Below are 25,858 nucleotides of genomic sequence, written 5' to 3'. Positions count from 1 at the left end.
TGAAACCTTGCTCGACTGGTCACTACACGTGGGGTGCGTCATTGCCATGAGAAATATATTTGACCACGGCTACATGCTATGCAGCCGATGCGGCCACTGCATGCATAGACAGTGTGTAGAAGCGCCTCCACCCTCCTGCTCGTGGCACTCTTCGCTGAGCCCTCTAGATCTACTGAGCAAGCACTCCTGTAGCCACTAGGAACCCTTCCGTACAGCAAAAATATAGCTCTCCTTGCCGTCGTCGACCCGTGACCGTGCACACCCACCCCCGCCGACTCATAACCTCGTCATATCATCATGGAGAAGGGCGAAGGCCTAGGGTCGTCGACTCCTCGTAGAACAGGATGACGACGGCATCGCCGGCAGCTTCCATCCCACAGTACGCTAGGGAATGATGCACCTGTCCTTCTTGCAGACGACAGGTGGCTCGAGCGCCGCCGCAATCGCCTGGATGATATATTGAGCATATGCCGCTGCATGCACAGAGGCGGACGACTCACCTTATCAAACACGTTCTTCAGGCCCTCCCGCGTCAGCGCAGAGCATTCCATGTACTTCACTGCTCCCAATTCCCGAGCGAGCCGCTCGCCTTGAACGGAAGTGATGGGCCGTTGTTTCTGCCTTACGAGCTTCTCCAGCACCTGACGGTCGTCCCGGAGATCAATTTGGGTGCCGACAATAATGCACGGGACACCCGGGCAGTGATGGCGCACTTCCGGGAACCACTTCTCCTTTACGTTTTCGAACGAGGCAGGGGACGTTACACTGAAGCAGACAAGGAACACGTCTGTTTGGGGGTATGACAGGGAACGCGGATGGTTGTTGTATTTTTCATCTATGAGTACGATCTATTCAGCACGGACTGTGTGTGCGTTAGACCGCAACGCATTTACTTGCTGTGTCGAACAGTCCGAGGGTATACGGGTCGTCACCGATCATAACCGTGACAGCACAGTCGTACACCTGCATGTAGGGATGAATTAGACACATGGACGAGACGGTGTAGGTCATCAATCACGCACGGCCGGAACATATTCGGTGGGGAATTCGTTGGCCGCGTACGAAATCAACAGACATGTCTACAACACATATCGCTCCCGTTAAGTGCTGTAGTGGGCTCGTGAGCAGAGGACGACGCACCTTGCCGACCACACTATCGCCCACGACAACGCACTTGATCGTCTGCATGGTTCTCCGAGGCAACTAGTGGACTGAATATACGTCGCAAGGATACCTGGTGGTAAACAAGATGGGCGGAGTGCGCAAGAGCACGCTGCGGCTCGCTTCGCTGCGGTCGCGACCATGTGGACGCTTAATATTGTTTGGATTTATTTGCCAAAAAGGACGGATTTTGACCTCACTTATGACGGTAGAGTAACCTTGTCAAGCAAGGTGTATCGAAGACAGAGCTAGACATGGGTGTATTACCTCGCGCACGCCCACCAAACGAGCGCGGCGAAAGATACAGTATCGAAGGTGTGTAGACGACTACGCGGCAGCAGGCGCCTTCGGCAACACCTGGTTCGGGGCGTCCTCGAGCACCAGGTTGGCCAGCTTCTGCTCGCGCTTCGCCGCCTTGCGGCTCTTGCGCTTGTTCGTGCGGATCTGAGCCGCCTCCGCGCCGCGGTTGCGCCAGCGGCGCTTCAGCTCCGCCTTGCGCTCCTCCTGCAGGTGGTTCTGCCACTTCCACATCGCCTCCGCGCGCGCCTCGCTGCGCGTGCGCCCGTTCAGGTTCGCGCACTCGGTCGCGATGAACTCCGTGAGCAGCGACTTCTGGCGCGCCTGGAACGCCTGCCAGCGTGCCTGCTTCTTCGCGCGACTGTGCGGGTTCGAGAGCTCCTTAGAGAGGTGCACTTCGACGGGGGCGGAGGTGGGGAGAGCGGGCTTGCCGGGCTTGAAGGAGGTGATGTACTCCTGCTCGGTCGGTATCCTCGGTGCGGGAGAAAGGAGGGTCGAGGGGAGGGCAGGTGCGGTGTATGTCACCTCATTCACGGCGTCCGCGGTGGTGTCATACAGACTCGCTGTTCGGTAGTTAGATATTTATGTGTTGAGGAGCATATGAGTGTTCACGTACGCTCCGGTTTCGAGACCGCGGTCACTTTTGGCCAAGGGATCCGAATCGACACAGACGACTGTTCCGAGAACTTGGGCAAACGTGGTGTAGTGTTCACGGCATACCGCCGCCAGATCCAGTAGCCTCCCTTCGCGTACCAGTAGGGTTCTGACATGGTGAGACGCGACGCGAACACACTGAAGGTACTGGTCAGCAGAAAGCAAAGCAGGTGACACAGCGCAATACATACGGCTTGACCTGCGGCTCCGTTGCCTCACCCTCCGGCGGATACTCGTACCGGCCGATGAGCAGCTGGCATTGCGAGTACGGCACGGACACGCCCACACCGTTCTGTCCCTCCGGCACATATCCCTACAAACATCGTGTTCAGGATACCCGCAACCTCCCCTCTTTTCTTCTACGCACCGCCTTGTTAATCTCCTTCTTCAGCAGCACCCTGTTGCTGATCTTGTTCACCCTGAACACCTCGTGGATAGCCCCCTTCGTGTCTCCTCGGAGGCGGACGAAGTCTCCAGGGACGATGTTCCAGTGTTTGATCCTGTCCTTCAGCTTCGTGTCCTTCGGCTTCGTCTGCCCAGGGAGGAACGGGCCGCGAACGAGGAAGCGCGGTACAGGGAGGAGGTGGCGGAAGTTGCGCGTGAAGGCCGATGTCGTGGCCGCGTAGGCCAGCTCCTTGGCCGATATAGACATGGCGCGGTGAGTCCCGGCTCTCGAAGAGCGATGAGAGGAAGAGAGAAAGGCGGCCGCGGCGAGTCCTGCGCACAAGTACTGTCGCAGTCGTTCCGGTCGAGCTTCCAGCGCGACTGCGTTCCAAGAATTTCAGGCGCCAACTTACGTAAGCCGTAGGACGCGCGCACGCGACCGCGTTTTCCGCCGGGTCGCGCTCTGTGTCGCGTCGCGACTCCCTCACAAAGCAGAGAAAATGAACAGGCGGAAAGACTGTACGGAGCGAGATACATCGATAGCAAGCGAGACCGTTCCAAGTAATACAAAATAAAGGTAAGACTACAACAGAGGTCTGCATGCTACACTCAGCTGCCAGCCGGCAACCCCGCGCCCGTACGCGCCGCCGCTCCATTCCACGCCGCGGATGAACTCGGTGGTTCCTCCGACTCCAATGTCTATGGCCAAGTCAACGCCGAGTATGCTGGAGCCTTTCGAGACACGTACCTCCAATAACATCCCAACCACGCCGTCGACGTCCTCTGGGGGGATGCCTCCACAGCCTGCGCTGATGAGTCGCCGGTACTCCGTCATCCGCCCGTCCGTCCCCGTCTCCGCCTGGAACTTCACGAGCTTGTCGAACATGTCCTTCCGTCGTGTCCGGTGCCCGCCCAGCTCCTCCCTCAGCTTCTCGCACTCCTTCCGCAGCTCCTCCGGGTCGGTGGGTATATCCGCATGCAGCGCAAGCAGATCCGACACGGGCTCGCCGTTGAACGAGATGAGCTGCCCGCCCGCGGCATCCCGCACCCCGCGCTCACGCTCCTCCTCATCCTTGACCCACTTCTCCCACCCAAGCCGGAAGCGCTTGCCCATCTTCCCGCGCAGCTCGTCCTCGAACTGCGCGACGGACTGCTGTGCGACCGGGAGGCCCTGCGCCTGAGTCTTCAGGTGCGCCACGGTCCGCTGGCTCTCGAGGATCTCGGTCTGGATGTTGCTGAGCAGCGCGTTCGCCTGCGTGAGGTCCCGGTCCTTCTCCTTCAGCTCCTGGTCGAAGGACGCCGCGAGGCTGTCGAGCATCATCGTGACGTCGCTAACGCAGCGGGACGCGACCTTCTGACCAGTCACGGAGTAGTGCAGCGATGGCCGGTCGCCGCTCGAGGGGAGGAAGGAAAAGGACGCGGGGCCGTTTAGCGAGGGACCATCTGCGGCGCGGAAGGGGAGCGGGCGGGAGGGGAGGAGTGGGGACGACCGGAACCGCTCGTCCTCGAGAATGTAATCCTCGGTCGTCTTCCCGTCGCGGTTCGCGATCTTGGGGTCGGCGCCGTGGTCGAGCAAGAGCTTCACCAGCCGTTTGCTTCGACAGCGCGCTGCCATGGTGAGCGCCGTTTCGCCGTCCTCGTCCTGGAAGTTGATGATATCCGCGAGTTCTTGGGGGAAGTCCGCAAGGCGCTGAAGTACGGTCTCCATGTAATACCGCGCGGCGTGGGTCTTCCCCTTCGACATTGCGACGTCGACTATGTGATGGAAGACGGTGCGGTTGCTGTTGTCGATATTTAGGGTGGACTTGTGGAGCAGCTCGTAGAGTTCAGGGAATTTCCGGACGTCGTAGTTGTTTGCGAACATGACGCTTCGCATGAGCGCTGTCTGGCCGGCCTTGTTCACCTTGTAGATGTCCGCGCCCGCCGTAAGAAGCAACTTCACTATCCGAATGCGACCCATGGCGCTCGCCCAGTGCACCGCTGTATGGCCGTCGTCGTCTATTGCCATGTTCGGGTCGAAGTCCGGAGGAGGATTTATGAGAATCTCGGGGATCTGGTTGGAGTCGGATATGAAGTATTCGAGGATCTGGTCGCCGTAGACGGACTGGTTAGCGCCGTTTGCTCCGAACGCGTCGTCTATTGAGTCGTCGTCCTCGGTGGGTCTGTGCTTCCGTTTGCGGCTGGGTTCTGGAGTGGGAGAAGGGAAGTCCTCGTCCATGGCATGCGAAGTAGATGCAGGGGCTCCGGGGCTGCTTCGGATGGGAGAAGGAGTACGGGAGCTGGTGGTGGCTTCGGAGGGTGAAGGGGTCATAGTACCGTCTTCCGACCCGCGAATCGAAGCCGTCTCGATGTCGGAGGCGTCGCCATCCTGTCCTACGCGTTTTGAGGACCGGGTGCTGATGACCGAGGCAGCCGGTAGCTCACCACCACGACGTACGCTCGCCTTGGAGGACTGCGCAGATACAAGGTGCTTCGGCGCGAGAGGGGGACTCTTGGCCTCGGGAGTGAAGTCGATTATGGGGCGAAGGATGACCTCGCATCCGTACTGCTTGGAGAGGGAGAGGCCTCTTTCGAGGGGTATCCATGTACCTTCAGTGGAGCGGAGGTGAGACGCGGAAAGATTGATCATTGTGCGGCGCACCTTGGTATTTGCCGTACCCGCCCTGGACTTTCTCGTGTTCGCCCTTTTGGACTTCTCTTTCGAGGATACGCGTCCGCTGCGGCTTGTCGAATCCGGCTACCTTGAGGATCTGAGTCGCGTTGAGCCACGAGTCGGCCCGTCTGCGCATGACGGCGACTCCTTTGCACATCCTGCGGGTACTTTTAGCGGCGCCACGACGCGTAACACGCGTCAAATACATACATCTCGTAAACAGGTATGCCGCTGTAAGTGGCCTTGGAATAGCAGGGCGGCGTCGTGTTTAGGACGGCGATATAAGGTGTGAAGACTGAGATAGCTTCACCTTGAAGATCTGATTGTCCGGCATGGTCAACCTCTTCGTCGCAGCAGATTGTCCACCTGTGTTTGTCGCTCTTGTTGCCGGGGGGTCTGAGGTGAAACGACGAGGGCGCAGACTTGGAGGCGGAGGCAGGGATGGGAGCGGAGAGCGAGTGTCCGCCTGACGCGCCCAGACGCGTTAGCGCCAGCGTCTCTCACGCGTCACGCGTCCATCGTTGCGGAGGCTGTATCTGGCTGTATAAAGTTACTTGACGCACGACTTATCCGTGCGTGAGTCCGCCTAAATTCAAGGCTAATTGCTTGGGCTTGCGTGACGGCGCTTGGCAGCGTGCGTGGGCGTTAATAACTTTCGCTCGCTGCCTGCGGCGGTCTAGGCGCCGTGAACGCCACCGAGCTCGTCGTGTCTACATCGCTCGTCATCGCTTTTCTGCTCGCCGTCAACGTCTGCGCAGCAACCCTTCATTTATCGCTCCAACTTCGCCAATATCAGCTCAAATTCTTTCAGGATATACTCGCTTCCCTTTGGTGTCTTAATAAGTACTACCTTACAAGTTACATTGATATATTTTAGATCCATACGCGCCGCGGCGCTATGTTTACTTCCTAAGTCTTTCATCAATGTTAGTTACAGTAAAATGTAAGATGTTCGTGTAATGCCGATGGGCCTCCAACTGCTTACAGTCTTCTTGATTATATGTTAAAGTGCTCGGGCTATAGTATACGCATACCGAAAGCCTCCTGCACGGTGCACGTAAGTACACGCAAGGAACTTGGGCGCCTAGTATGATGCTGCGACGTGAACAAGGTCTCGGACGCCCTCCCACTCTCATCTATATGTACTTCGAATATACAGCTGGGTTCATTAGCATGGCATATATTATCTAGAGGCTTTAATTTGCCTTCAGAGTCGGAGGATGAGCTGCTACAAGCCCACGCAAGTTCACGCAAGTCACGCAGAGTCACGCTAACTTGGCGTCAAATTAACTTGTCCTGCCAAAACGCTAGTCCACGCAACGCTACGCTAGTTTTGTAAGGGCCACGCACGTAACTCAAGTTAAATTGTGAACCGTCATCGTTGCGACAGGGCTCGACAGGGAGCCATCGACACGCTGTTCTCGATGTCCCCATCTCCCGCCTGTGCATCTACCGTGCCATCCTCACAGCAGATATCCACCTAAAAGTTGTTGAATCATCGACACAGACGTCCGGCAGGGGCGCGTATGCACTGGCCGCCAATCAGCCACCGGCGCGTGGCTGTGGCTGAAGATGACCGCCGGTGCGCGTTCGTGCGCATGAAACGGCTGTTGTCTGGAGGCAGCAAAAGCGCGTTTGGAAGGCTAATTTGCGCGGATATGACTGGAGCTCGCTGCGTGCGAAGGCTCCGACAATGCCCCAATGAGCGCAGGAAGCCTTGCGGAGACCCTGCGCGGCGGACGATGCGAATCCCGCGCGCAGAAGGGTAGGCGACCGCATGTCGGTCACATGACCTGGCATGCTACACGAACTCAACTGACCCGTTCAGTCGCGCGACTCTTCCTCGCTTTCGACCGCCACCCGCTCTTCCCGTCCTCTCCGCCCCCCTTCCTGCGCGGTCGTCGTCTCCCCCATCGAGCGCACCGCCCCCATGACTTTCCCCTGCGAGCCATTATGCCATTTCGGCGGGAGGTCAGTGGCTCGCGTTCCCACCCATCTTGTCGACCTCGGACGTATTAACGAGGTGGCTAATCTCCAGGCTATTCTTCACCTCGTTCCCGCATCCGCCGCCGCGGCCAGATGTCTTGAATCATCTCGCGCAGGACCCTGAGAACGTCCCAGATATTCGCGGAACCTCCAAAGCATCATCCTCAACCACCCCCGATGACGATGCGAAGTACTACTACTTCACCATCGACGACCAGTTGCTCTATCTGTCCTTCTTTCAAGACTGGGGACCGCTCAACCTTGCGATGGTGTACAAGGCCTGCATCTTGATTCACGAGCTCCTTCAGGTATGTTCGATCTCGCTTCCCAGGTGAGGGTCCTTTATGAACTGCGCCCCCAGGACCCCGCGATTGCCACGCATCGTCTCGTATTCTACTCCTCGAGCGATCCACGAAAGAAGGCCAACGCCGCGCTGCTCATGGCGTTATACGTGGTAAGTCTCCCGATTCAGTGAGCATAGACCTATCGCGCTCCCGCTCATGCATCACAGATGATTGTACAGCAACGTCCTCCATGGGAGGCCTTCCACCCTATCGCAGAGCTCGAATTCATGCCTTTCCGTGACGCCGGCCGTGGGCGCTCAGATTTCAACCTCAGCATACAGGACTGTCTATGGGGCATCTACAAGGCGATGCAGAACGGCTTGTGCGACATGAACGAGTTCGACGTCGAGGACTACGAGTACTACGAGAAAGTGGAGAACGGAGATTGGAATTGGCTCACGCCCAACTTCATCGCGTTTGCCTCCCCCGTGGACCCAACGTGGATCAAGCGAGAGAAGGACAAGAGGGAGCAGGAGAACCAGGCCATCCTGCCCCCCAGCTCACCCGTCAAGACGGGCGGACACGCCCTACAACGGAAGCTTCCCACGCCGTTCGTGAACTGCTTGGACTACTTTGAGCGCCAGAACGTCAAGCTCGTTGTGCGGCTCAACAATCCGCTGTACGACGCCCAGGTATTCCGAGAGCGCGGTATCGACCATCTGGAGATGTACTTCGACGACGGCACGAACCCCACAGATGATATTGTACGAAAGTTCATTGACATGGCTGACGAGGTCATTGAGGGTGGTGGAGTGGTAGCAGTACACGTAAGTGGACCCGGCGGACGTGTTCCCATTTTACTCACGCCGGTCTACTACAGTGCAAAGCCGGCTTGGGGCGCACTGGCACCCTCATCGGAGCGTATTTGATATGGAAGTACGGCTTCACCGCAACAGAAGCGATCGCCTTCATGCGTATCGTACGCCCAGGAAGTGTGGTCGGGCCGCAACAGCAATACATGTACCTGAAGCAGCTCGAGTGGACGAAATGGGCAGCAGTCGACGAGATGCGCAAGCTGCAGCAAGCCTCCACGTTCGCGGCGACCGCCCTTGTGGCACCTGTCACACCACCCGCGGAGCAGGATGAGGAGATGGACGTGTTCACGGACGCGACCACGGCAACGGTCGTAATGACGTCGTCCACCGCGCCTGTGCCCCCAGTAACTCCCAGCAAACATGTCGCCGCTGCCGCAGCCAAGGCATATGCCATCGCCCCGCCCGGACAGCCACGCAAGACGCCGGCGGCGAAGAGGGTTGCGTCCGACTCCGATGGCGACGAGGACGGCGACGTTCTCCCTGCGCTCGGAGCTGGTCCTGCCGCATCTAGACGAACATCGAAGACTAAGCCTGCATCTGCGCGGAGCTCGTCTCAGCGCGTGCCAGCCTCGGAGCAGCGTCCGGCTCGGATTACACGCTCGGCGGCGAACGCTGCGGTGAAGAAGGTCAGCACGATCCTAAGTACGTCGAAGACAACGAAGGCGAACGGTCAGCTTCCGAACAAGATTCCTCGACTGGCAAACGGCACATCCGCTCGAGGCACTGCAACGGGCTCCAAAGATATCACCGCCGCAGCGATACCGACAACGACCCGCCCACTCCGACCCAGGCAGCCTCCAGGATCTCCGACGCCTTCTCGTCTTCCGACCCTCGTTGGGAAGCGTACGCATCATAATTCCACCGGGTCCGTGCAGGAGTCGGCTACTACGGCGGCGGCCATCGCTAAGTCTGCGCTCGCAGCTGCTGGGACGTGGGTAGCGACGAACACGTCGTCGGTCGTCGTGCCCGCGTCAAAATCGGAACGCCCGGGTCTGCGCAACGTGCGCCGTAGACGGAGTAGCTTCAGCGCGGCGGACGTCGTCGCGTGAGCAACTCAGGCAGTCCGAGCAGGTCCCGACTGCCCTCTTCCCATCGTCCCTCCTCATCTTCTTGTCCATCTCCCACTATCTCTCTCAAACATCTGCTCTCCTCCCGCTGACACCTCACCACTGTTTTACATTCCTTCATCTTGTGAATATTTATAACCCTCTTTCCCTCCTTTGCCCTTCCTGGTTATTCTCGCGGTCGCCTTTCCTTTGCACCCCCTTCCCGCAACCCCACCCACCTCAATTACCCCCGTCTGTCCATCACGCCCTCACGCCCCCCACCCATCGCTGTCATGTTCTCACGAGATGATCTAGTTTGATTTACGAGGACTGTCTATGACCATCGCACTACCTGTATATCACCGTCGCACACAATTTAGCAATCATTATCAGTGTTTCACCGTGTGCATTGTACATGACCTGGATACAGCAAGCATTTCGTCTAAATGTACTACTGGTACACCCTTAGTTCTGAGCTTCTCTCCTACTACACTCTGACCCTCACGCAGTTGACGACGCTGAGTGCTTGTGCACGCACTCGAAGAACCACTTCAGGTCATCCGGGTTCACCCCAGGTGTGATCCCATGCCCCAGGTTAGCAATCCACGCCTTCGTGCCCTTCCCGCCCTTGAAGCCCTCCGCCATGCGCTTCACCTCGCGCTCGATCGCCTCCCGGCCGCCGTACAGCACCCCCGGGTCCATGTTGCCCTGCAGCGCGACCTTGTCGCCCACCGCCGCCCGCGCGTCCGCAGGGGAGATGCACCAGTCGATGCCGATCACGTCGTACCCCGCGTTCTCGGCGAGCGTCGCGAGCGCGAGGTTCGCGCCCTTCGGGAAGAGCGTCATGGGCACCGCGGGGATGTTCGCGGCGGCGAGCTTGGCGCGCACCCCAGCGGAGATGCGCTTGAGGGAGGGGAGCGAGAACTCGGCGAAGTCGTGCGGGGCGAGCTCGCCCGCCCACGAGTCGAAGACCTGCACGAGCTGAAGGTGATCGCAATAATAAGTATCGGGAAAGGCGGTCAGGGCGGGCGGGCCAGGGGCGTACCTGCGCGCCGGCCTTGATCTGGCCGACGAGGAAGTCGATGCAGACGTCCGCGATCCTGTCGAGGAGCGCCTTGGACTCCTCGGGGTACTTGAAGAGCCACGTCTTGCACTTCTGGAACGTCTTCGTCCCGCCGCCCTCGATCATGTACGAGAAGAGCGTCCAGGGCGCGCCGCAGAAGCCGATGAGGGGCACCTCCCCGTCGAGCGCCTGGCGCGTCTGCGTGATCGCCTCGTACACGTACCCGAGCTCCTTGTCGACGTCGACGTCCTGCGTGAGCCGCGCGACGTCCGCAGGCACGTTGAGCGGGTCCGGGAAGTGCGGGCCCGGGTTCATCTGCACCTCCATGCCGAGCGCCTGGGGGACGACGAGGATGTCGCTGAAGATGATGGCGGCATCGATCAGCCCGGAGTAGCGGCGGATGGGCTGCAGGGTGAGCTCCTTTGCGAGCGCCGGGGTGCGGCAGATCTCGAAGAAACTGTGGTGCGCGCGCAGGGCCATGAATTCTGGGATGCACGCGATCTGCTCAGCGCCCGCCTCCGCCATATATACATGCGATCGCTGAGCTCACCTGGGAGGTATCGCCCCGCCTGACGCATGACCCACACCGGGGCGCGTTCGGTCTCCTCACCTGTAGGACATGATGTTCACTGAGTGTTCTCGAGATCGCGCAGAGTGACCTACCACGCGCCGCGCGCAGGATGAGGTCGTTTTTGAGAGCGGGGAAGGTGCCCATGGTCAGAGATGCGAGTGGGGAGAGAGCAAGAGTGGAATGCGCTGTGCGTGTGCGGGCTGGTTGAGCGTGTCCTGCCCAAATAAGTGCCTGGGTACGTGTCCGCTGCTGGGCGCGGCGGCGTGGAAGACAAGTCGCGATCCGGCGCGGGCTATGGGAGTGTGAAGGGCGCGCATCGTGGAGGCGCGACAGTAAGCTGTCCGGCGTGGGACTCGGCCTTGCCTCTTGCTCTCATCCTCCGGCCCCTGCGCTGCCACTCCCGATGCCCCCGTGGCTCCCTCTGTTGTACTAGTATATCATGTCTATCACGAATCCGACCCAGCTCGTGGAAGAGTGCGCCTGCAGCCGCTTCGGACGATACACAGAGGTCTAATGCCGCTCTCAGGTTCAAGAAGTCGGGCGAGTTCGATCGTCTCCGCAGAGATCTCCTGAAGGACTTCAGGCAGGGTGTACGTCCCCGCTTCATGTGGACGGTAAGCGCATCCATTCATCTCATCCCCGTTCGCAGGAAGGAGTGCCAGCCTTCCTGGCCCGTGTGGAGGACATCGCGAAGCAGAAACTGGCCTCCGACCCAAAGCTGCAGTACATGCCAGAAGCGACGGTGACCAGAGAGATCATGCAAGAGCTCGAGAGGTGCGTCGTCTCTTCTAGCCACGAGGCTCTGAAGTTGATGTCGCAATGCCAGGTATCCTATCGTGGAACGGGCTGTGGCTGATGCCCCTTCCCTGGCTAGTCCTGCCTTCGTCTCCGACGTGAGAGGCTCTGTGCAGAAGATCCTGCAGGAAGATCGCAAGTCTAACGGACAAGGTGCGTCCACCACCTTCGCAATTGGAACGGTATGTATCGACCGCTATATTCCAAGGAGCTGTCAACGGTGCATCGCAGGCCACCGCTGCTCGCAAGGCGAATGGGACGGGCGGCAACGAGTCCGATGGCGAAAGCAGCGCGGAAAGTATGGACCTGGAAGACGACGACGATAGCGATTGAACGTATGAGTTACCTCGGCTCTTCAAGTCATAGTGCAACACCACCATATCGCATGAAGTGGATGGATCCTGACGACATTATCGCATCCGAGTATGTCAGCGGTCAGAGTGGTTCACGCACCTCCACTCATAGGGTCCATTGATTGGGTTGTAGCCAATAAACTACGTCCCTGTCAATCGATACCTGTTTTCATCCCTCCCGCATGTCCCCAGGCTGAAAAGACTCTCAAGAAGTATGGGTACACAACACAGAAACATGCTCGCGACCTCTTACCTATCACTGTCAGCGGGTCAGAACAACCCTTCAGCACCCGGCACGAACGGCCTTCTCGGTCCGCGAGAGCTCAGCCCCGTTACGTGGGGTAACGGCCAATGCCATCCAACCACTCGCGGGATCATCGCGAGTGGACGCTTCGGTAGGTTAAACGTTGGAGTGCACCGCATGCGCCACCACCACCAGGGCCCAGTCCCCGTTCTCCCGTCGCTGATGCGAGACCGCTTCCGCCGACAGCGTCGATCGGCTTCGCCCGTCTGTCGCAACGATGTTCCTGGCGGAACGACAATCATTGATACACCGTTGGCGAGCATGTACGCGAGATATCAGGAGGAGCTGCAGCGAGATCTGACCAGTCGAGAAGCACGACCCTGAGATGCTGCACGAGCACGGGCTGGCGCAGCACGGCGGGTGCCCCGAATGGCCTCAACGATTGAGCCTCGCAGTCGCGAGGGCCTCGGAAGGAATTCATGCGGAGGTGCGTATGCAGTCTGGACTCTGCAGGGTGCAGGCCCTGTGGGATAGCAGGAGTTCGTCAAACCAGTCTCCTCACTCGAGCTCGCCTCCTCCAATCCATTCCCCGCTATTCGCTTCGCAGCTGGCAGCTTGTTTGCGCCTGCCATCCGCGGGAAAAGAAGCCGTATGATTTGCTCCAGTTTGCCTCGGTTTGTGGGTCTCTTCGCGCACGGCGCAGTGCCTTCGAATTCTCAGATCTCAGCATCGACGCGTTAGCCGACGCACAGTGATGGACACAACCCCCGCAGTTCCCGCTTCTACGCCGTCCTCGTGCGGGTCAAATTCGCATATTTGCATCGGTTACGTCGGTCCTGGGTCGGCGCCGCGGTAGACGTGCCATTCGGCTACAGAGTAAGAGAGGACAGGCCAGACCAGGGCCAGGGACACTGTCCTGCAACAATAGGAGCAGGCACTCACCTTCGTGGTGGCCCTGTTTCGAGACGTCGTGTACCGATAATACCGTCCATATCCACCTGAAGACCGACATGACGTCGACGGATGGGCATGCACCCAATGCACGTTTGCGTGTATAGGTCCAGGCGGCCTGTAGGCTGCATCTCGCCCAATAGTAGCTCCCACAGATGCACAAGTTTCCTTCCAAAGGCCCAACCGGGACCCGTCCTGAAATTCTAAGCAAGCGCGACGGGGACGGGGCGCGTACACGGTAGCAACAGCGCCATACACGACAGACAGCGGGTTAAGTAGCAATAAGCAAGAGCGACCGGCCGCCCCACGGGGGGCAGCCCGCATCAGTATCCTAGGTTTTACACAGTCCGACGAGGCGCGAGCGAGACAGAATGCACGGAAAGAAAAACGGGAACGGGCGCGGACGAAGGGGGTGCATCTAGACCTCCTCGACGGGGCGCTTGTCCGAGCTCGAGTCGTACTGCGACTGCTGCCAGTACGCGTCCGGGGACGGGGACGTGGAGTAGGAGGGAGAGAGGGAGGGGAGGGAGGGGGCGTCGGTCAGCCGCGGCCGCGGATCGTAGAAGAGCGGGGACGGGGACCGACGCACCTCCTCGCCGTCGTGCTTCGTGTCCTTGGTGGTGTCGATGCGGATCGCGATGCCGTCCGCGCGGCGCGAGGCGTACGGCGCGATGTTGCTGAGGTTCGCCGACGCGGCGGGTTGCATGTCGCGCAGCGAGACGGAGACGTCGTGCGTGGACGCGTCGCGGAGGGACTTGCGCGCGTTCAGCGTCGCCATCAGCGAGTTGGAGTACACTGCGGCCGGGCAGCGCGGCGAAGAGGGAGGGAAGGGAGAGGGGTCAGCTCATGTCCGCTCGCGAGAAGAGGCGGAGAGCAGGGGGGCGGGACTTACTGCGGCCGACGAGGAAGAAGAAGGTGATGTAAACGAACGTGTTCGGCAGAGCTACGATAGTAATCAAGGAGAGGCATGCGCAGACGCTGCAGAAGTGTTTCATATGTTAACTCAATAATAGAAGTCCCTGGAGGAAGCGCGACGTACCTGGTGAGCAAGCCAGTGTTAACAGCGAAGACCATCTACAAGAAGAGCGGTCGTCAAAATGAAGGTCCAGGTGCGGTCAGTCAACGCGGGGCGGACGTACCAGCCTGTTGATCAGCGTGTTGGATCTGTGGCAACAGTCAGCGTCTGTAAACTGCAGAGGATGGAAGGAGACGTACTTTGAGAACCCGGTACGGGAGTAGTGCAGGATCGTGCAGAGGATCGCGGCGATCGTCACGTCGCCAGCGGCGGCGAATGCGTTGATGCTGATTGAAAGGCCCTTGATCTGCACGAGGTCGACGAACGTCTCCATCTGCAGACTGTATCGCACAAGGGTGTGAGCATCCTGCCTTGTCGCACTGCGTTCAGATGAGGGTACGATGACTTACGCCTTGATGCTGTACGCTAGACAAACACGCGCGCAGTTAGCATCGTCGATTATGCTGTTCGACCGGATAAAACACGACTCACCCATTGCCACAGCTGTGTCGCGAGTTAAACCGCAATTAACATCCCGCCGCCATCGCCCCAAAACTGTGGTACGTACCGAACTCGCCAGCGATGAGCATCGCCTACAGGGATAGATAGGTGTCAATGGAACGATCTCTCGGGAACAAGCGGTAGAAGGAACGTACAACAGGGATCACCAGGTAGAGTTTGTTTCCGCTCAACTTCCAGATGCGAGCGGCGAAGAAACTCTGGACGAACAACCCGGTGAAAGCATTGAAGAACACCTCGACAATGATGGTCCTATACGCGACTGTTAGCGGCAATACGCTATACGCGGAAGAGCGGTGGACGTACTTTGACAACAGCGTCAACGCAGTGGGGTTCCCGTATTCGGTGATCAGGTACCAATACACTGAAGGACAGACGGTCTTAGACGGAGATCGCGGATGGATTGGGAATCGCATTACCAGTATGTGATATCAATGCCTGAAAACGCGTCAATTAGCGGCTGGCGTGGGGCGCGCTCAAGGAAAACGTACCTGATGGATGGAGTCTGTTGTCCACACGGCGATAACCTTGGCACAGCGTTCAGGGGACAAATAGCGGGCAGGAATGGGCAGGGACTCACAAGGAACTTGATGCTCCAGGGGTCGCGCGAGTAGCGAGTGAAGTAGTAGTACATCTGCGAACAGGACACTGGACCAGGTTCAGCGGCGATGCGATGCTGAAGACGCGTTCCGCTCACCTCCGTACATGCTAAACGCGTCCAAATGTATGAGCATTATCGCGCGTGTTGCAATGGCAGTCACTTACACGGCAGCGAGGATCACTCCGATGAGCAGAGGACCCATGCTAAGAAAGGGGCGATTAGACAGGGTCCAGATACACGGCAGAGAGCACGAACGTTGCGTCGAGGATAGTCATGGTGTCAAAGAGCCGGGTGGGAGGGGGGCCGGAGGTGGGAGGGTAATGGACAGAAGGAGGAGCCCAGCGTGGGTAGTCGCGCAGCGAACCGCTCGGGTTTTAATGGCTTGGGGGAAGAGGCCGGCGGAGGTACGCGCAGAGAGAGAAGCCGGGGAGTCGATCAAAGAGGGAGGGGGCAGGCGCGGAGAGTTGCCGAAGATTCAGAATCGGGGGCAGAAATCAGATTCGCGGAAGACGCCAAAATCCCAGGGGGGCGTTCGGGACCTGCTGAGCGGAGCAGGGGGGAGCACCGTCGGCTGGCTCGATCTCTAGCCTAAAAGGAGGATGATGGTCGCTACATTGAGGTGAGACTCGGGGTGGCAAGTGGGCGCCTGGCGGGCGATGCGGCATGGGGGGTGTGTTCTGGGCGGAACACGCGAGCCTCTTCGACGGGAGAACGATTCAAGGCCGAGAGGGAAAGGGTCGACGCTGGACGTTCTGACGGGAACAGCCCGCAGCGGGCACGAGACGAGCGTCGGGCACGGCGTTGCGCGTAAGGCAGCGCGCGTACCGTCGCAGCGCACGGCGGGTGCCTTGTCGCGCACAAGAGCGCGACAGACGCCCACGCGCCCTTGGTACCTGGGTATGCTGCCTGCGTATCGACCAGTCGCGCTCCAGCTTCGCGCAATTTTCGACGCACTTCTTACGCCCATACTGCCTGGGCCTCCTTCACGCTCTGCGACGCGCAGAAATGCCGCCGCAAAGTCACACCGGCCGAGGCGGGGAACAATAGATCTAGCACGACGGCGAACAGAGGTTGTGAGCTTCTGGTAGCGTCCGCCAACTTCCGACGACAGATGAGAGGGTGTCTCACATTGCAACACAAATGGATTACAGATGACGGAGGTGATAAGTGGAAAGGAATACCGACGGACGGATGCAGATACCGAATATAGTTAGCGCGACTGGCCGTCGTCAAACGCTACTGAGCAGTGCGGTTGCGGGGCGGAATCCGAAGGGCACTGGCGGCGCAAGGGCCAGCAGGACTTGACGTGGAGACGGCGAGCAACAGAGCGCAGACGATTGCCAGGACCACCACCGCCAACCCCACGATGCCGCCACCAACCCAGGCGCTGTCACTCGCTCCCCGGCCCGTCCTTCCGTCCACCGTCCGCATCGGGCCACGGCGCCTAACAAGCGGCGCGTCGGGCGCACGTGGCCGACCGCTGCCCGGATTTTCCAGCGAGGCATCCGCCGTCGTCCGAGTCCTCCAGCAGCAGCAGCGCCCTCCAGCCCACCCCTCCTCACTCCCATCCAATGGCGGTCAGTGGCTCTTCCTCTCTCTCCAGCTGCCCTGCTCACACCCCCTGCAGTCCCGGTCCTCCTCAGCTCTTCGCTCCTTCTCCCGCTCATGTCGCGCGACTCGGTCAGTCTCTACCTCCCAGCTGTTATGTCTCCGTACTCACTAGATCCCACAGCAGCCCCCGTGCGTTGGCAAACGCGTCGCGCTATGCGTCCACCGAGGCCGCCGCTGCGTCGTCCTCCGCGCCCGCACCCCCGCTGTCAACGGACCCCAAGCTGAACAAAATCGTCGATGACATCTCCGGCCTCACCCTGCTCCAGGCCGCGGACCTCGTTACGTTGCTCAAGGTGCGCGTCCTAAGCGTTCTTTAAACCTATGCACAGGATTGCTGACCTGTGGGGTACTCGCCCGCGCGTGCACAGTCCAGACTGAACATCCAGGAGATTGCCATGCCCTCCGCCGCGCCAGCAGCGGCTCCGGCTGCGTCAGAGGAGGCTGAGGTAGTACGTTACGCAGTTGTGTGTGCATCAGAGAGTGCGTTGTTGACCCAAGGGTTCACGCTGTAGGAGAAGCCCAAGGAGAAGACCGTCTTCAACGTGAAGCTCGACGCCTTCGAGGCGACCGCGAAGCCCAAGATCATCCGCGAGGTCAAGGCGATGGTCCCGAACCTGACTCTCATCGAAGTACGTCTTTTCCCGCGTCATACCCCCTCCCCAAACCTGCTCGCTTCTGTGGTAGCTAACGCCGGCCCCTCTTTCCACCCTCCTACAGGCGAAGAAGTTCGTGGAGTCGCTACCGAAGGTGCTCAAGGAGGGCCTCTCGAAGGAGGACGCCGAGAAGCTCAAAAAGACGTTCACGGACCTCGGCGCGACCGTCACGCTCGAGTGATCTGCGCCCGCCCGCCCACATTAGAGCACGCATGCACACGCACATGTCATCATCGTACATCTTACACTAATGGTCACGCTACTGCCTCCGCTCCCTGTGTGCGCATGTGTGGCGGCCAGTAGCATACCTGCGTGCCTGAGTGCAGGAGGATGGAGCATTCCGCTGCGCGAATGCAGCTGGTAGACGGCCCCACAATGATGGGAGAAGGCGGGAGGAATACAACGATTATAGCAGTTCATATACAGGCGCGGTAGCCGCAGATCAAGACGGGGACTGGTAGTACTATGCCAGGCTAGCGCGTGGTGCTAAGAGGACGAAGAAAAGAGAGAGAGACGCGGGGTCGAGTGTTCTGCGGAACAGTCTCAAGGAAACGACAACTGGGCAGCAGCGTGGATAAAAGAGCGAGGAAAGAAGGGGCACGGAAAACGAAGCACCGGCGTCGAAAGGGTCCGCGTGCGCCCCCGTGCAGGAGGGGCAGCGCTCAGTCCTCGGAGAGGTAACGGTACTCGAAGCGGAAGTCGCTCTTCTTCCGCTGGCACCACGAGCCCTCCCAGTCGAAGTAGACGTACACGCCCTGCTCGTACTCCTCCGTGATCGCCTGCGGCTCGGAGTGACGCTGGAACCACGTCAGGTACTTCACGTGGAACCGCCATGACTGGCGTTTGAGCTCCTTCGCCGCGAGGTATCTGTATCCGCGTGGTCAGCACGCGTGCCGGAAAAAAGAACGCGAGTATGCACGTACTGCTGGTACGTGCCCGGGTGGTAGTAGAACACGTAGAAGAGCGTCTCGACGTCGAGTTGCGAGAAGATGCCTGGCGAGCTCAGGATGGGGTTCGGTACCTGCGGGTAGTACGCAGGCGTCTGGATGGGGTTCCGCGGTACGTAGTACTTCGGCCTAGGACGCGACGTCAATATAGTCATTTATATTGAGCGACGGCTCAAACACTCACTTCTCCGTGTCCTGTGGTTGCGGCATGCTCGAGTAGCTGCCCTGCAGCAGCTTGTGCACCTGGTCGAGGTTTGACATCCGGTGTGGCGCTGCGAAGCGTATATGTAAGTAAACACACAAAGCCCGTGCCACCTCGCCCGCGTACAAAGGGGCGCGGCAAAGACGCGAAGACACGCACCCTTTTGCTTCACACTCTCAAACGACATCACCAAGTCAGAAAGCGAGCCGGGGAACGCGTTCTGGCGCTGTTGCTGCTGGGGCAGCTGCGCACCAGGCGGCAGCTGCGACGCGGCGGCAGAGGGCGGACGCGCAGAACCCGGCGCTGCCTGTGCGAGCTTCGTCTGGTCCGCAGGCCCGAGCGCGACCCCGGGCGGGAATTGGGGCACTTGCTGCGCGGGCGCGGGCATTGGGGACACGGCGAGCGGGTTGACCGAGGGCGACGCAGCGGGGTACGTACGCCCCTCTTGCGGGAGTGGCGAGAGCCCGGCGGGTGCTGGTGGTTGCTGGCCGATGACTTGCGTTGACGGTGACGAGCTGCCGTTGAGTGGCGAGACCGCTGTCGCTTGCGAGTCCGGTAGTGCGTGGTGCTGTGTCAAAGAGGTTGAGTAGGTGAGACGTGTGGTGACACGCGCATAAGGCACGTTAGACACGCACAGGGATGCCGGGTGGTTGCAACGATGTTGGTGAGGGTAGAGACGCTGTGGAGATACGTCATCAGTGCGGGAGAAGTGGCGAGCCGTCAGGTAGTTCGGTACCCACCTTTGCGAGCTGTTTGCCGTTGTGGGGACGATGTCGCAGCAGGGCCACCGATCGCACTGGGTACCGTGTTAAGAAGCGCAGGAGAGCCGTAGGCAGAATGCAAGGAGTCGTCTGGTCGATGTGATAGTGACGCAGAGGAGAGCATTGGGCTTGTTATTGAAGGATGTGTCAGGCTTGGCGAAGAGGTCACTGCAGACTGCTGGTCCAACGCTGCCGAGCTCGACGCCGTCGTCACCGAAGGTGTTGATGGTACAGCAGTCACATTCGACGTTACTGATGTCGATGGTGTTGTTGATAGTGCAAGTGGTGCCACTGCCGCAGCTGCGACTTTCGCATATCCCGTTTGAGGATTTCGTGGTGGTACAGGCGCCTTCACCATACTTGCTACTGACTGTTGGGCGAAGTTGGCGGGTGGTGGAGGTTTCGCGGCTGAACAGAATGTTAGTAGTTACAACATAGGAGGCCAAAAGTAGCGCACTTTCTGTTGCTATTGATTGTTCTGACGCGTGTGAATGTCAACCAAGTTCAGGAATAAAACATCAGACTGCTCACTTCGTTGTGTTAATGTTACCGCTGCCTTCTTCAATACTGGACTGCTATCTCGTTTGTGACTGCTTGCAACACTCTCCTCATCGTGTTTCTTCGCAGGCGTGCGTATTGGCAAGTCTGCGAGCGTTGTGAATGATGTAGCCAACGATAGAATGCTAGTGACAGTACCTTCACTTGGCTCCTCGGACACCTCGCTCTCGCTATCATCTGCCGGTAACCTGAACTTCTCCTCCTCTTCGTCCAGGTTGAGGTCGTCATATACTTCCTCATACTCCTCGAACTCCTCCTCCTGCACTCAGCGTTAGAAAGCCACATACAGCAACCGATGTGAAAGTACATGCCATATTGCTGTCCACGAAGTACTTGACGTCGTCTTGCAATGCGATGATCCTGTCCGTGGCGAGAGAACCATTGTCGAGTAACCGGAGGATGATCTCGAGGCGGCTTATATGCCACTTTCTCCTCTCGTTCAACCTCTCCAGAGACTCTAGCCGTTCTGCTTGTGCGCCCCCAGATTTGTTCTTCTTCTTACCGCCCCCTTGCAATGTCTCAATTTCCGCCTCCGCAGACTCGACTTGGACCATCAGGTCGTCCATCATCGTCTGGACCCATGCCATGGTGTCCACTTTCTCTTGCTGCTTCGGGTCGAGCTTGGACGCTTGTGTAAGGCCCTCTTTCGAGAAAGCCTTCGTCTTCATCTCCTTCTCGCATGCTTTGAACTTCTCCATTTGCTGAATACGCGTAGGGCGTTACAGGAATTGGGACACACCACGGGACAACCGACACGACAAAGTAGTCAGCATACGTAGTCCTCGCGGAACAGTGTCCGTCGCCATCTGCACGCGTCCTTCTCCCTGCGGGTACGCACGGCGGCGCCCCGGACCCCGTATGCAGATGCGCAGCGGTGCTTACCGTCTCAATCAGCTTGCGGTTGTCGAGCAATGAACTCTTGTCCTTGATGTCATTGCTCGCGACCCACGTCTTGATTTGGTCTCGTAGTCGCTGCAGCTTCTTGATTTGTGTCTTCAGATCCGTCTCCAGCTTCTCCTTTTGTGTCTGGTTTGTGGAGGCCTGCATCTTGTCGTATATGCTCTCGAAGACCTCGACGCCCTCCGAGACCTTCTTCAAGGTGCGGTCTATCTCGGCTGCGTGACAGAGATGTAAGTGTCTTGGAGGATATATGCTGCAACATGTGGCTTACTTTGCAGCTTCCGTGCTGCCATGATGTGCAACCAGTGGGGTTGAGGTGTTCAGAGGGGTGTACGAGCGTACGAGCGAGAGTTGCTAGGCGCCCAACGACGGACGGATGATGCAGTATATTTGTGCCCCAATTTAGGTTATAGCCACGTGCACATTCCATAAATGGACTTGATATTCACCGCCAACATCCTGCAAAGGCGCGCAGCCACTTGCCTGCAGTCCTCCGATGGGTGTTTCCACCATGAACGAGGTAGAGATGGCCTGTGTGGCAGGTTCAAGGGGTTTATGCTAGCAAGAACATTCTCATCGTGTTCACACAGGTACGGCCGGGTTATAACCGTGTTCCCGAGCCGAGGCAGTTGACGATCTCCCACATCCAGCAACTAAGGGAATCGGTAACGCGTAGTACATGCAACAGGGATCGGTTGCCGTGGTGGGATAGGAAACCAGTTGGTAGGTGCGTCACGCGAGCAATGCGCAGTCCACTGCCTCCGAACTCGGAACTAGAAGCCTGGACAAGAACACCGGCATCTCCAACAGTGAATGGTCGCAACTGCGGATCAGAGGGCAGCGCAGAAGGATGTCCACAGATAGCAGGCAAGTGAGGCGAGTACAGCATGCGTGGAGGTGGTGAGCGTACATATCACGACATCCAGAAACCGTCGGACGCGGAAGGCTGATGGGATCATGGCCGTGCATGTGGAAATGCGTGTTCAGCATTGGACAGACCTACTGAGAGCCGACGAACGCGCGAGCACGAGGCCAGAGCGGTGGCCACAAAGGCAGCGACGAGGATGTGGTGAGAGGAAGAAGAGAGCGAGAATCCGAGAACGAGGATGGGGAGTGTACAGGCTGCGTCGATTGTGGCCACGATGAGACCGGGGGCTGTGATTGGCCGGGAGGTGCGCAGACTTCCCGATATGGCGGGACAACAATTGGAAGGAGGCGTGGGAAAGGTTGGACACTGGACTCGAGCGGGAGAGGGAAGCGCATAGGTCTTACAGATAATACACCCTGCGGGTTCTGTCCTCGTCCTCTCCTTCTCCTCACGCCTCCTCACGACACCCCACTATCCTTTCCGATTATGAAGTCCCTCCGCAAGTCATTGAATGGCAACAAGGACCACCACCACCACATCTCTACCCCCGCCCCCCTCCCGGCCCTCTCCAAGCCATCGACAGCGATCATCCCGCCCAAGAAAGTCATTAAGGCAATCAGTGCCTACAAGTCAAACACACCACAGGAGCTCTCATTCGAGAAGGGGGACTTCTTCCATGTCCTGAACGACAACGGCGGCCTATGGTACGAAGCCCATAACCCCATTACCGGCGCGCGAGGGCTTGTCCCCTCGCGTATGTTCGAAGAATTCACGAAGGGGGCTCCTACGTAAGTCCGCCAGTTTTTTCTCGCACCCGGCTCGGTCCAAACTCGCCTTGGCAGGCCCCGTTCACCGAAGAGCTTCAATCCCATGGACCGCTTGTCCAGCATCCCAAGTGCGAAGGCCTCGCCCACCTCGCCCAAGCACAAGACGTACTATGCTATCGTCCTCCACGATTTTGCCGCTGAGCGCGCAGACGAGCTTGATGCCAAAGCCGGGGACCCCATCACCGTCGTCGCTCAATCCAACCGGGAATGGTTCGTGGCGAAACCGATAGGTCGTCTCGGACGACCGGGTCTCATTCCTGTCTCCTTCGTCGAAATCCGTGACCCTGGGACGGCCCAACCGATCAAGGATGTCATGGCCCTCATCGACAACGGCGACCTGCCCCGCGTCGAGGAATGGAAACAGGCGGTGCTCAACTACAAGGCCAATAGCATCTCCTTGGGCGTCTTGGACGACGCATCACCGCAGACCTCCGCAACCTACACAGTCAACTCCGCGAGTATGGAACCCACTATCACTGTCCAGGGCGCAACTCCCCTACCTACCCAGTCCCAACCCCCAGTACCCGAAGAGCCGCCTCGTCCTCCCACGCCGAAAATGCTGCCCGAGGGCGTCCTCCTAACCGCCGAGATTAAGTCCTACCATTTCGAGGCCGATGAATACTGGTTCCGCGTCCACGCCATCTACCAGCCGTACAACACGGCGCGATCGCATTCACTCCCCCCCGCCAAGGAGCTGGTTCTATTCCGTTCCTACAACGACTTCTACGACTTCCAAGTGGAACTCCTTGACACCTTCCCCCACGAAGCTGGTCGCCCCGACTCCAGTACGCGGATATTGCCATATATGCCCGGACCGGTGGACTTTGTCGACAACGAGATCACCATGAGCAGGCGGGCGGAGTTGGACGAGTATCTCCAGAAACTGTGCGCCCTGAAGACCTATGCGCGGTACATTCTCGAACATGCACTCGTCCGCCAGTTCTGTGCACTGAAGCCTGGTGACGGCGAGGTGAACGTCGAGGCCCGGCGGAGTGAGATTGAGTCTTTGCGCAGATCATACGAGGAGGACCGCCATAGCTACGCAGCTAACAACGGCACCACCGCAGATCAGATGGCTCGCCTCCAAGTATCTCAGCATCCCGATCACCGCCTCAGCGACGCGTCCGCATACGAGGACGAGGGAGACGTTGGCACGGAGCTGCAGGCAGATTCCTACTACACGAACGGGAACTCGTACAGCTATGATTCACCAGGGCGGTCGTCTCTGCAAGCTCAGTCACATCCAGCCAGTCACCAACGCGCTGGCTCCGCCGCCTCCTTCCGCCGACCATCCGATGCTGTACCATCGCGCGCTCAATCCCCTCAGGTCCTCTCGCAATCCTTCTCCCGTGGGCACTCGCCGGCACCCAGTCGTTCCGAGGGTATCGGCCGCAGTCGTTCACCACTTGAAATCGATCCGTATGAGGCGAACACGCACTCGCGCTCCTCCCTCGCATCCTCACATGATCCCTCCCCCGTCTCCATGCGGTCGTCCCAGGCCGGCTCCGTCCACACAGCGGCAACCTCGGCGTCTGGGCGCTCGCGCTCTGCCTCAAACGCGGCGTATACGCCACCAATCTCCGCGACGAACCAGAACGCGGCGTTCGTGAAGGTCAAGATCTTTGACCGCGCACGAGACGATCTCGTCGCGATTCGCGTACATCCGCGCGTAACGCACGCACAGCTCATGGACAAGGTGCAGGCGCGCCTTGGCGGGGACGTGTCGACTCTGCGTTTCCGCGACAGCCTAAGCAACGAGCTCCTGCTGATCGACAACGACTCGGAGCTACGGAACTGGCTGGAGAGCACAGAACGGCTCGTGCTCTATGCGGAGTGAGCGCGGCTGCGCGCGGTGTTCCCGGACTACCATATGGGCTTGGAGGAGGTATAGTACATACCAGTACATAATGGCTTCTTGCTTCCGTTTCGTTTCGTTTTGTTTGCCATTGTACGCCCCGTTGCTTGACACTTATCTTATTATCCTACGCTTTTCTCGTTCTTGTGTAGTGACACTTTCCACTCCGTCTCGTTCTCTGCGATTTATTCTCCGGTTCCACTAGCTAGTATGCGTTATGTAGCCCCTGTACTGCGATGCTGTGTACTTCCACATCACTATCTGCACGCTCTTTCCTCTTCGACTGCGTCTTCCATACGCATGTCTACTTACGACGCCTGAATGATCCACCTCGCCGTTCGCTGCGAGAAGCTTGTCAGCTTCCTACATACCATGATGCGCCTCCGCGGATGGGAAATATGGTATAATTCCGTGTCTGTCGTCTATTCATGCTGCGAACGCACCAATTTCCGTACTGTTAACAAATCTGAAGGTGTTTCCGGGTGAACGGACTGCGGAGATTCTAAGTGCGCGACACCACACGTACGGCCTAGTTTGGCAAGTGTTCAAGTTGACGATCCTTTGCAGAAGCCTGCAGCGATTTAGCGAGCCATAATACGTCCCTCAGACTTCAGATGACAGACATTTGTATCCAGATTGCAATTAAAGGCCTGGAAGCATGAGAATGGCTGGTTGCAGTCACATTCGCTGTGGTGATATGCATGCACATGTCATACAGAGCGCGATGCCTGCCTTAGAGGCTAAAATTCTGCATGATAAACGTTGAACGGACAAGTAGAAGGGTGTAATGACGGATTCCGCACGAATCTCGACAATTTACGTGCAATGTCGCTGCTGAATATGCAGTGGGTATACCTGCTGCAGCGCTGTCTTGACTGTGAACGGTTCTTCAAGGAATGCTCGATGCGTACCAGCTCGATAATTCATATTGGCACTACGTTGAGGTTGGACATGCATGCCGTAGCATATATATGCTACCATGAGCTATCCAATGGCGGAACGTTGGAGGACGATCGCTAGGATTATTGCAGCGTCGCCGTTTCTACAGTACAGTGCAGAAAAATCAAAGGTTGACGTGTTAGCACGCTCCGTCCGCAATCGTTTGGCTGGTACTGCATAATTCTGCATTATGCCGAGTCATCTGTAAGCATTAGAAGATGAAACGGAAGTTAAACGCGACGGTGTAATTGCAGGATGGGAAGCCTCCGTTCCGATCCGCCCTCC

General features: G+C 58.5%; 11 protein-coding genes across 11 annotated transcripts; 4 read left to right on the top strand and 7 right to left on the bottom strand.

Moving 5' to 3' along the window:
- Nucleotides 1–384: 384 nt before the first annotated feature.
- TRAVEDRAFT_117769 (CC42_CANAL CELL division control protein 42) lies at nucleotides 385–1,188 on the bottom strand (the record flags this gene model as incomplete). The annotated part of the gene is made up of 5 exons (XM_008037466.1): nucleotides 385–447; nucleotides 501–835; nucleotides 894–963; nucleotides 1,023–1,079; nucleotides 1,141–1,188. 5 exons carry the CDS (start codon nucleotides 1,186–1,188, stop codon nucleotides 385–387), a joined length of 573 nt encoding a protein of 190 aa, XP_008035657.1.
- A 157-nt stretch (nucleotides 1,189–1,345) lies between these two features.
- Nucleotides 1,346–2,847, bottom strand: TRAVEDRAFT_163397 (uncharacterized protein). The gene is made up of 4 exons (XM_008037465.1): nucleotides 2,480–2,847; nucleotides 2,304–2,425; nucleotides 2,075–2,250; nucleotides 1,346–2,021 (listed from the first exon to the last, which is right to left on the bottom strand). The coding sequence occupies exons 1-4, from the start codon at nucleotides 2,762–2,764 to the stop codon at nucleotides 1,489–1,491; spliced, it is 1,116 nt and encodes a 371-aa protein (XP_008035656.1). The 5' UTR covers nucleotides 2,765–2,847; the 3' UTR covers nucleotides 1,346–1,488.
- A 248-nt stretch (nucleotides 2,848–3,095) lies between these two features.
- TRAVEDRAFT_70092 (apses-domain-containing protein) lies at nucleotides 3,096–5,504 on the bottom strand. The gene is made up of 5 exons (XM_008037464.1): nucleotides 5,460–5,504; nucleotides 5,360–5,391; nucleotides 5,138–5,307; nucleotides 3,245–5,085; nucleotides 3,096–3,195 (listed from the first exon to the last, which is right to left on the bottom strand). Exons 1-5 carry the CDS (start codon nucleotides 5,481–5,483, stop codon nucleotides 3,106–3,108), a joined length of 2,157 nt encoding a protein of 718 aa, XP_008035655.1. The 5' UTR covers nucleotides 5,484–5,504; the 3' UTR covers nucleotides 3,096–3,105.
- Nucleotides 5,505–7,079: 1,575 nt separating this feature from the next.
- TRAVEDRAFT_116193 (tyrosine protein phosphatase) lies at nucleotides 7,080–9,343 on the top strand (the record flags this gene model as incomplete). Its single annotated transcript, XM_008037463.1, has 6 exons — nucleotides 7,080–7,120; nucleotides 7,188–7,443; nucleotides 7,497–7,589; nucleotides 7,647–7,907; nucleotides 7,962–8,246; nucleotides 8,300–9,343. 6 exons carry the CDS (start codon nucleotides 7,080–7,082, stop codon nucleotides 9,341–9,343), a joined length of 1,980 nt encoding a protein of 659 aa, XP_008035654.1.
- Nucleotides 9,344–9,734: 391 nt separating this feature from the next.
- TRAVEDRAFT_163388 (uroporphyrinogen decarboxylase) lies at nucleotides 9,735–11,253 on the bottom strand. The gene is made up of 4 exons (XM_008037462.1): nucleotides 11,067–11,253; nucleotides 10,954–11,013; nucleotides 10,386–10,888; nucleotides 9,735–10,321 (listed from the first exon to the last, which is right to left on the bottom strand). Exons 1-4 carry the CDS (start codon nucleotides 11,116–11,118, stop codon nucleotides 9,842–9,844), a joined length of 1,095 nt encoding a protein of 364 aa, XP_008035653.1. The 5' UTR covers nucleotides 11,119–11,253; the 3' UTR covers nucleotides 9,735–9,841.
- An 84-nt stretch (nucleotides 11,254–11,337) lies between these two features.
- Nucleotides 11,338–12,366, top strand: TRAVEDRAFT_163386 (uncharacterized protein). Its single transcript, XM_008037461.1, has 5 exons — nucleotides 11,338–11,448; nucleotides 11,501–11,564; nucleotides 11,624–11,748; nucleotides 11,801–11,922; nucleotides 11,978–12,366. The coding sequence occupies exons 1-5, from the start codon at nucleotides 11,414–11,416 to the stop codon at nucleotides 12,100–12,102; spliced, it is 471 nt and encodes a 156-aa protein (XP_008035652.1). The 5' UTR covers nucleotides 11,338–11,413; the 3' UTR covers nucleotides 12,103–12,366.
- A 1,369-nt stretch (nucleotides 12,367–13,735) lies between these two features.
- Nucleotides 13,736–15,727, bottom strand: TRAVEDRAFT_35274 (uncharacterized protein; the record flags this gene model as incomplete). Its single annotated transcript, XM_008036730.1, has 13 exons — nucleotides 13,736–14,112; nucleotides 14,210–14,295; nucleotides 14,357–14,391; nucleotides 14,457–14,481; nucleotides 14,533–14,673; nucleotides 14,897–14,925; nucleotides 14,989–15,103; nucleotides 15,158–15,215; nucleotides 15,271–15,289; nucleotides 15,343–15,378; nucleotides 15,432–15,485; nucleotides 15,619–15,655; nucleotides 15,708–15,727. 13 exons carry the CDS (start codon nucleotides 15,725–15,727, stop codon nucleotides 13,736–13,738), a joined length of 1,032 nt encoding a protein of 343 aa, XP_008034921.1.
- A 112-nt stretch (nucleotides 15,728–15,839) lies between these two features.
- Nucleotides 15,840–16,596, bottom strand: TRAVEDRAFT_57021 (uncharacterized protein). Its single transcript, XM_008036998.1, has 2 exons — nucleotides 16,581–16,596; nucleotides 15,840–16,501 (listed from the first exon to the last, which is right to left on the bottom strand). Exon 2 carries the CDS (start codon nucleotides 16,417–16,419, stop codon nucleotides 16,036–16,038), a length of 384 nt encoding a protein of 127 aa, XP_008035189.1. The 5' UTR covers nucleotides 16,420–16,501; nucleotides 16,581–16,596; the 3' UTR covers nucleotides 15,840–16,035.
- A 427-nt stretch (nucleotides 16,597–17,023) lies between these two features.
- Nucleotides 17,024–17,897, top strand: TRAVEDRAFT_117273 (ClpS-like protein; the record flags this gene model as incomplete). Its single annotated transcript, XM_008037460.1, has 4 exons — nucleotides 17,024–17,356; nucleotides 17,432–17,524; nucleotides 17,576–17,692; nucleotides 17,781–17,897. The coding sequence occupies 4 exons, from the start codon at nucleotides 17,024–17,026 to the stop codon at nucleotides 17,895–17,897; spliced, it is 660 nt and encodes a 219-aa protein (XP_008035651.1).
- Nucleotides 17,898–18,102: 205 nt separating this feature from the next.
- Nucleotides 18,103–21,406, bottom strand: TRAVEDRAFT_27293 (uncharacterized protein). Its single transcript, XM_008036641.1, has 12 exons — nucleotides 21,356–21,406; nucleotides 21,067–21,299; nucleotides 20,496–20,885; nucleotides 20,323–20,443; nucleotides 20,158–20,271; nucleotides 20,084–20,104; nucleotides 19,606–20,034; nucleotides 19,501–19,544; nucleotides 19,025–19,433; nucleotides 18,848–18,935; nucleotides 18,640–18,792; nucleotides 18,103–18,583 (listed from the first exon to the last, which is right to left on the bottom strand). Exons 1-12 carry the CDS (start codon nucleotides 21,375–21,377, stop codon nucleotides 18,379–18,381), a joined length of 2,229 nt encoding a protein of 742 aa, XP_008034832.1. The 5' UTR covers nucleotides 21,378–21,406; the 3' UTR covers nucleotides 18,103–18,378.
- Nucleotides 21,407–22,438: 1,032 nt separating this feature from the next.
- Nucleotides 22,439–25,086, top strand: TRAVEDRAFT_143961 (phosphatidylinositol-3-phosphate-binding protein BEM1; the record flags this gene model as incomplete). Its single annotated transcript, XM_008037459.1, has 2 exons — nucleotides 22,439–22,740; nucleotides 22,795–25,086. The coding sequence occupies 2 exons, from the start codon at nucleotides 22,439–22,441 to the stop codon at nucleotides 24,614–24,616; spliced, it is 2,124 nt and encodes a 707-aa protein (XP_008035650.1). The 3' UTR covers nucleotides 24,617–25,086.
- Nucleotides 25,087–25,858: the final 772 nt, after the last annotated feature.

Source organism: Trametes versicolor (assembly GCF_000271585.1).
Source record: "Trametes versicolor FP-101664 SS1 unplaced genomic scaffold TRAVEscaffold_3, whole genome shotgun sequence".
Classification (NCBI taxonomy): domain Eukaryota; kingdom Fungi; phylum Basidiomycota; class Agaricomycetes; order Polyporales; family Polyporaceae; genus Trametes; species Trametes versicolor.
Note: the sequence above shows the minus strand (reverse complement) of the source record. Positions and strands in the feature narration are given on the sequence as shown.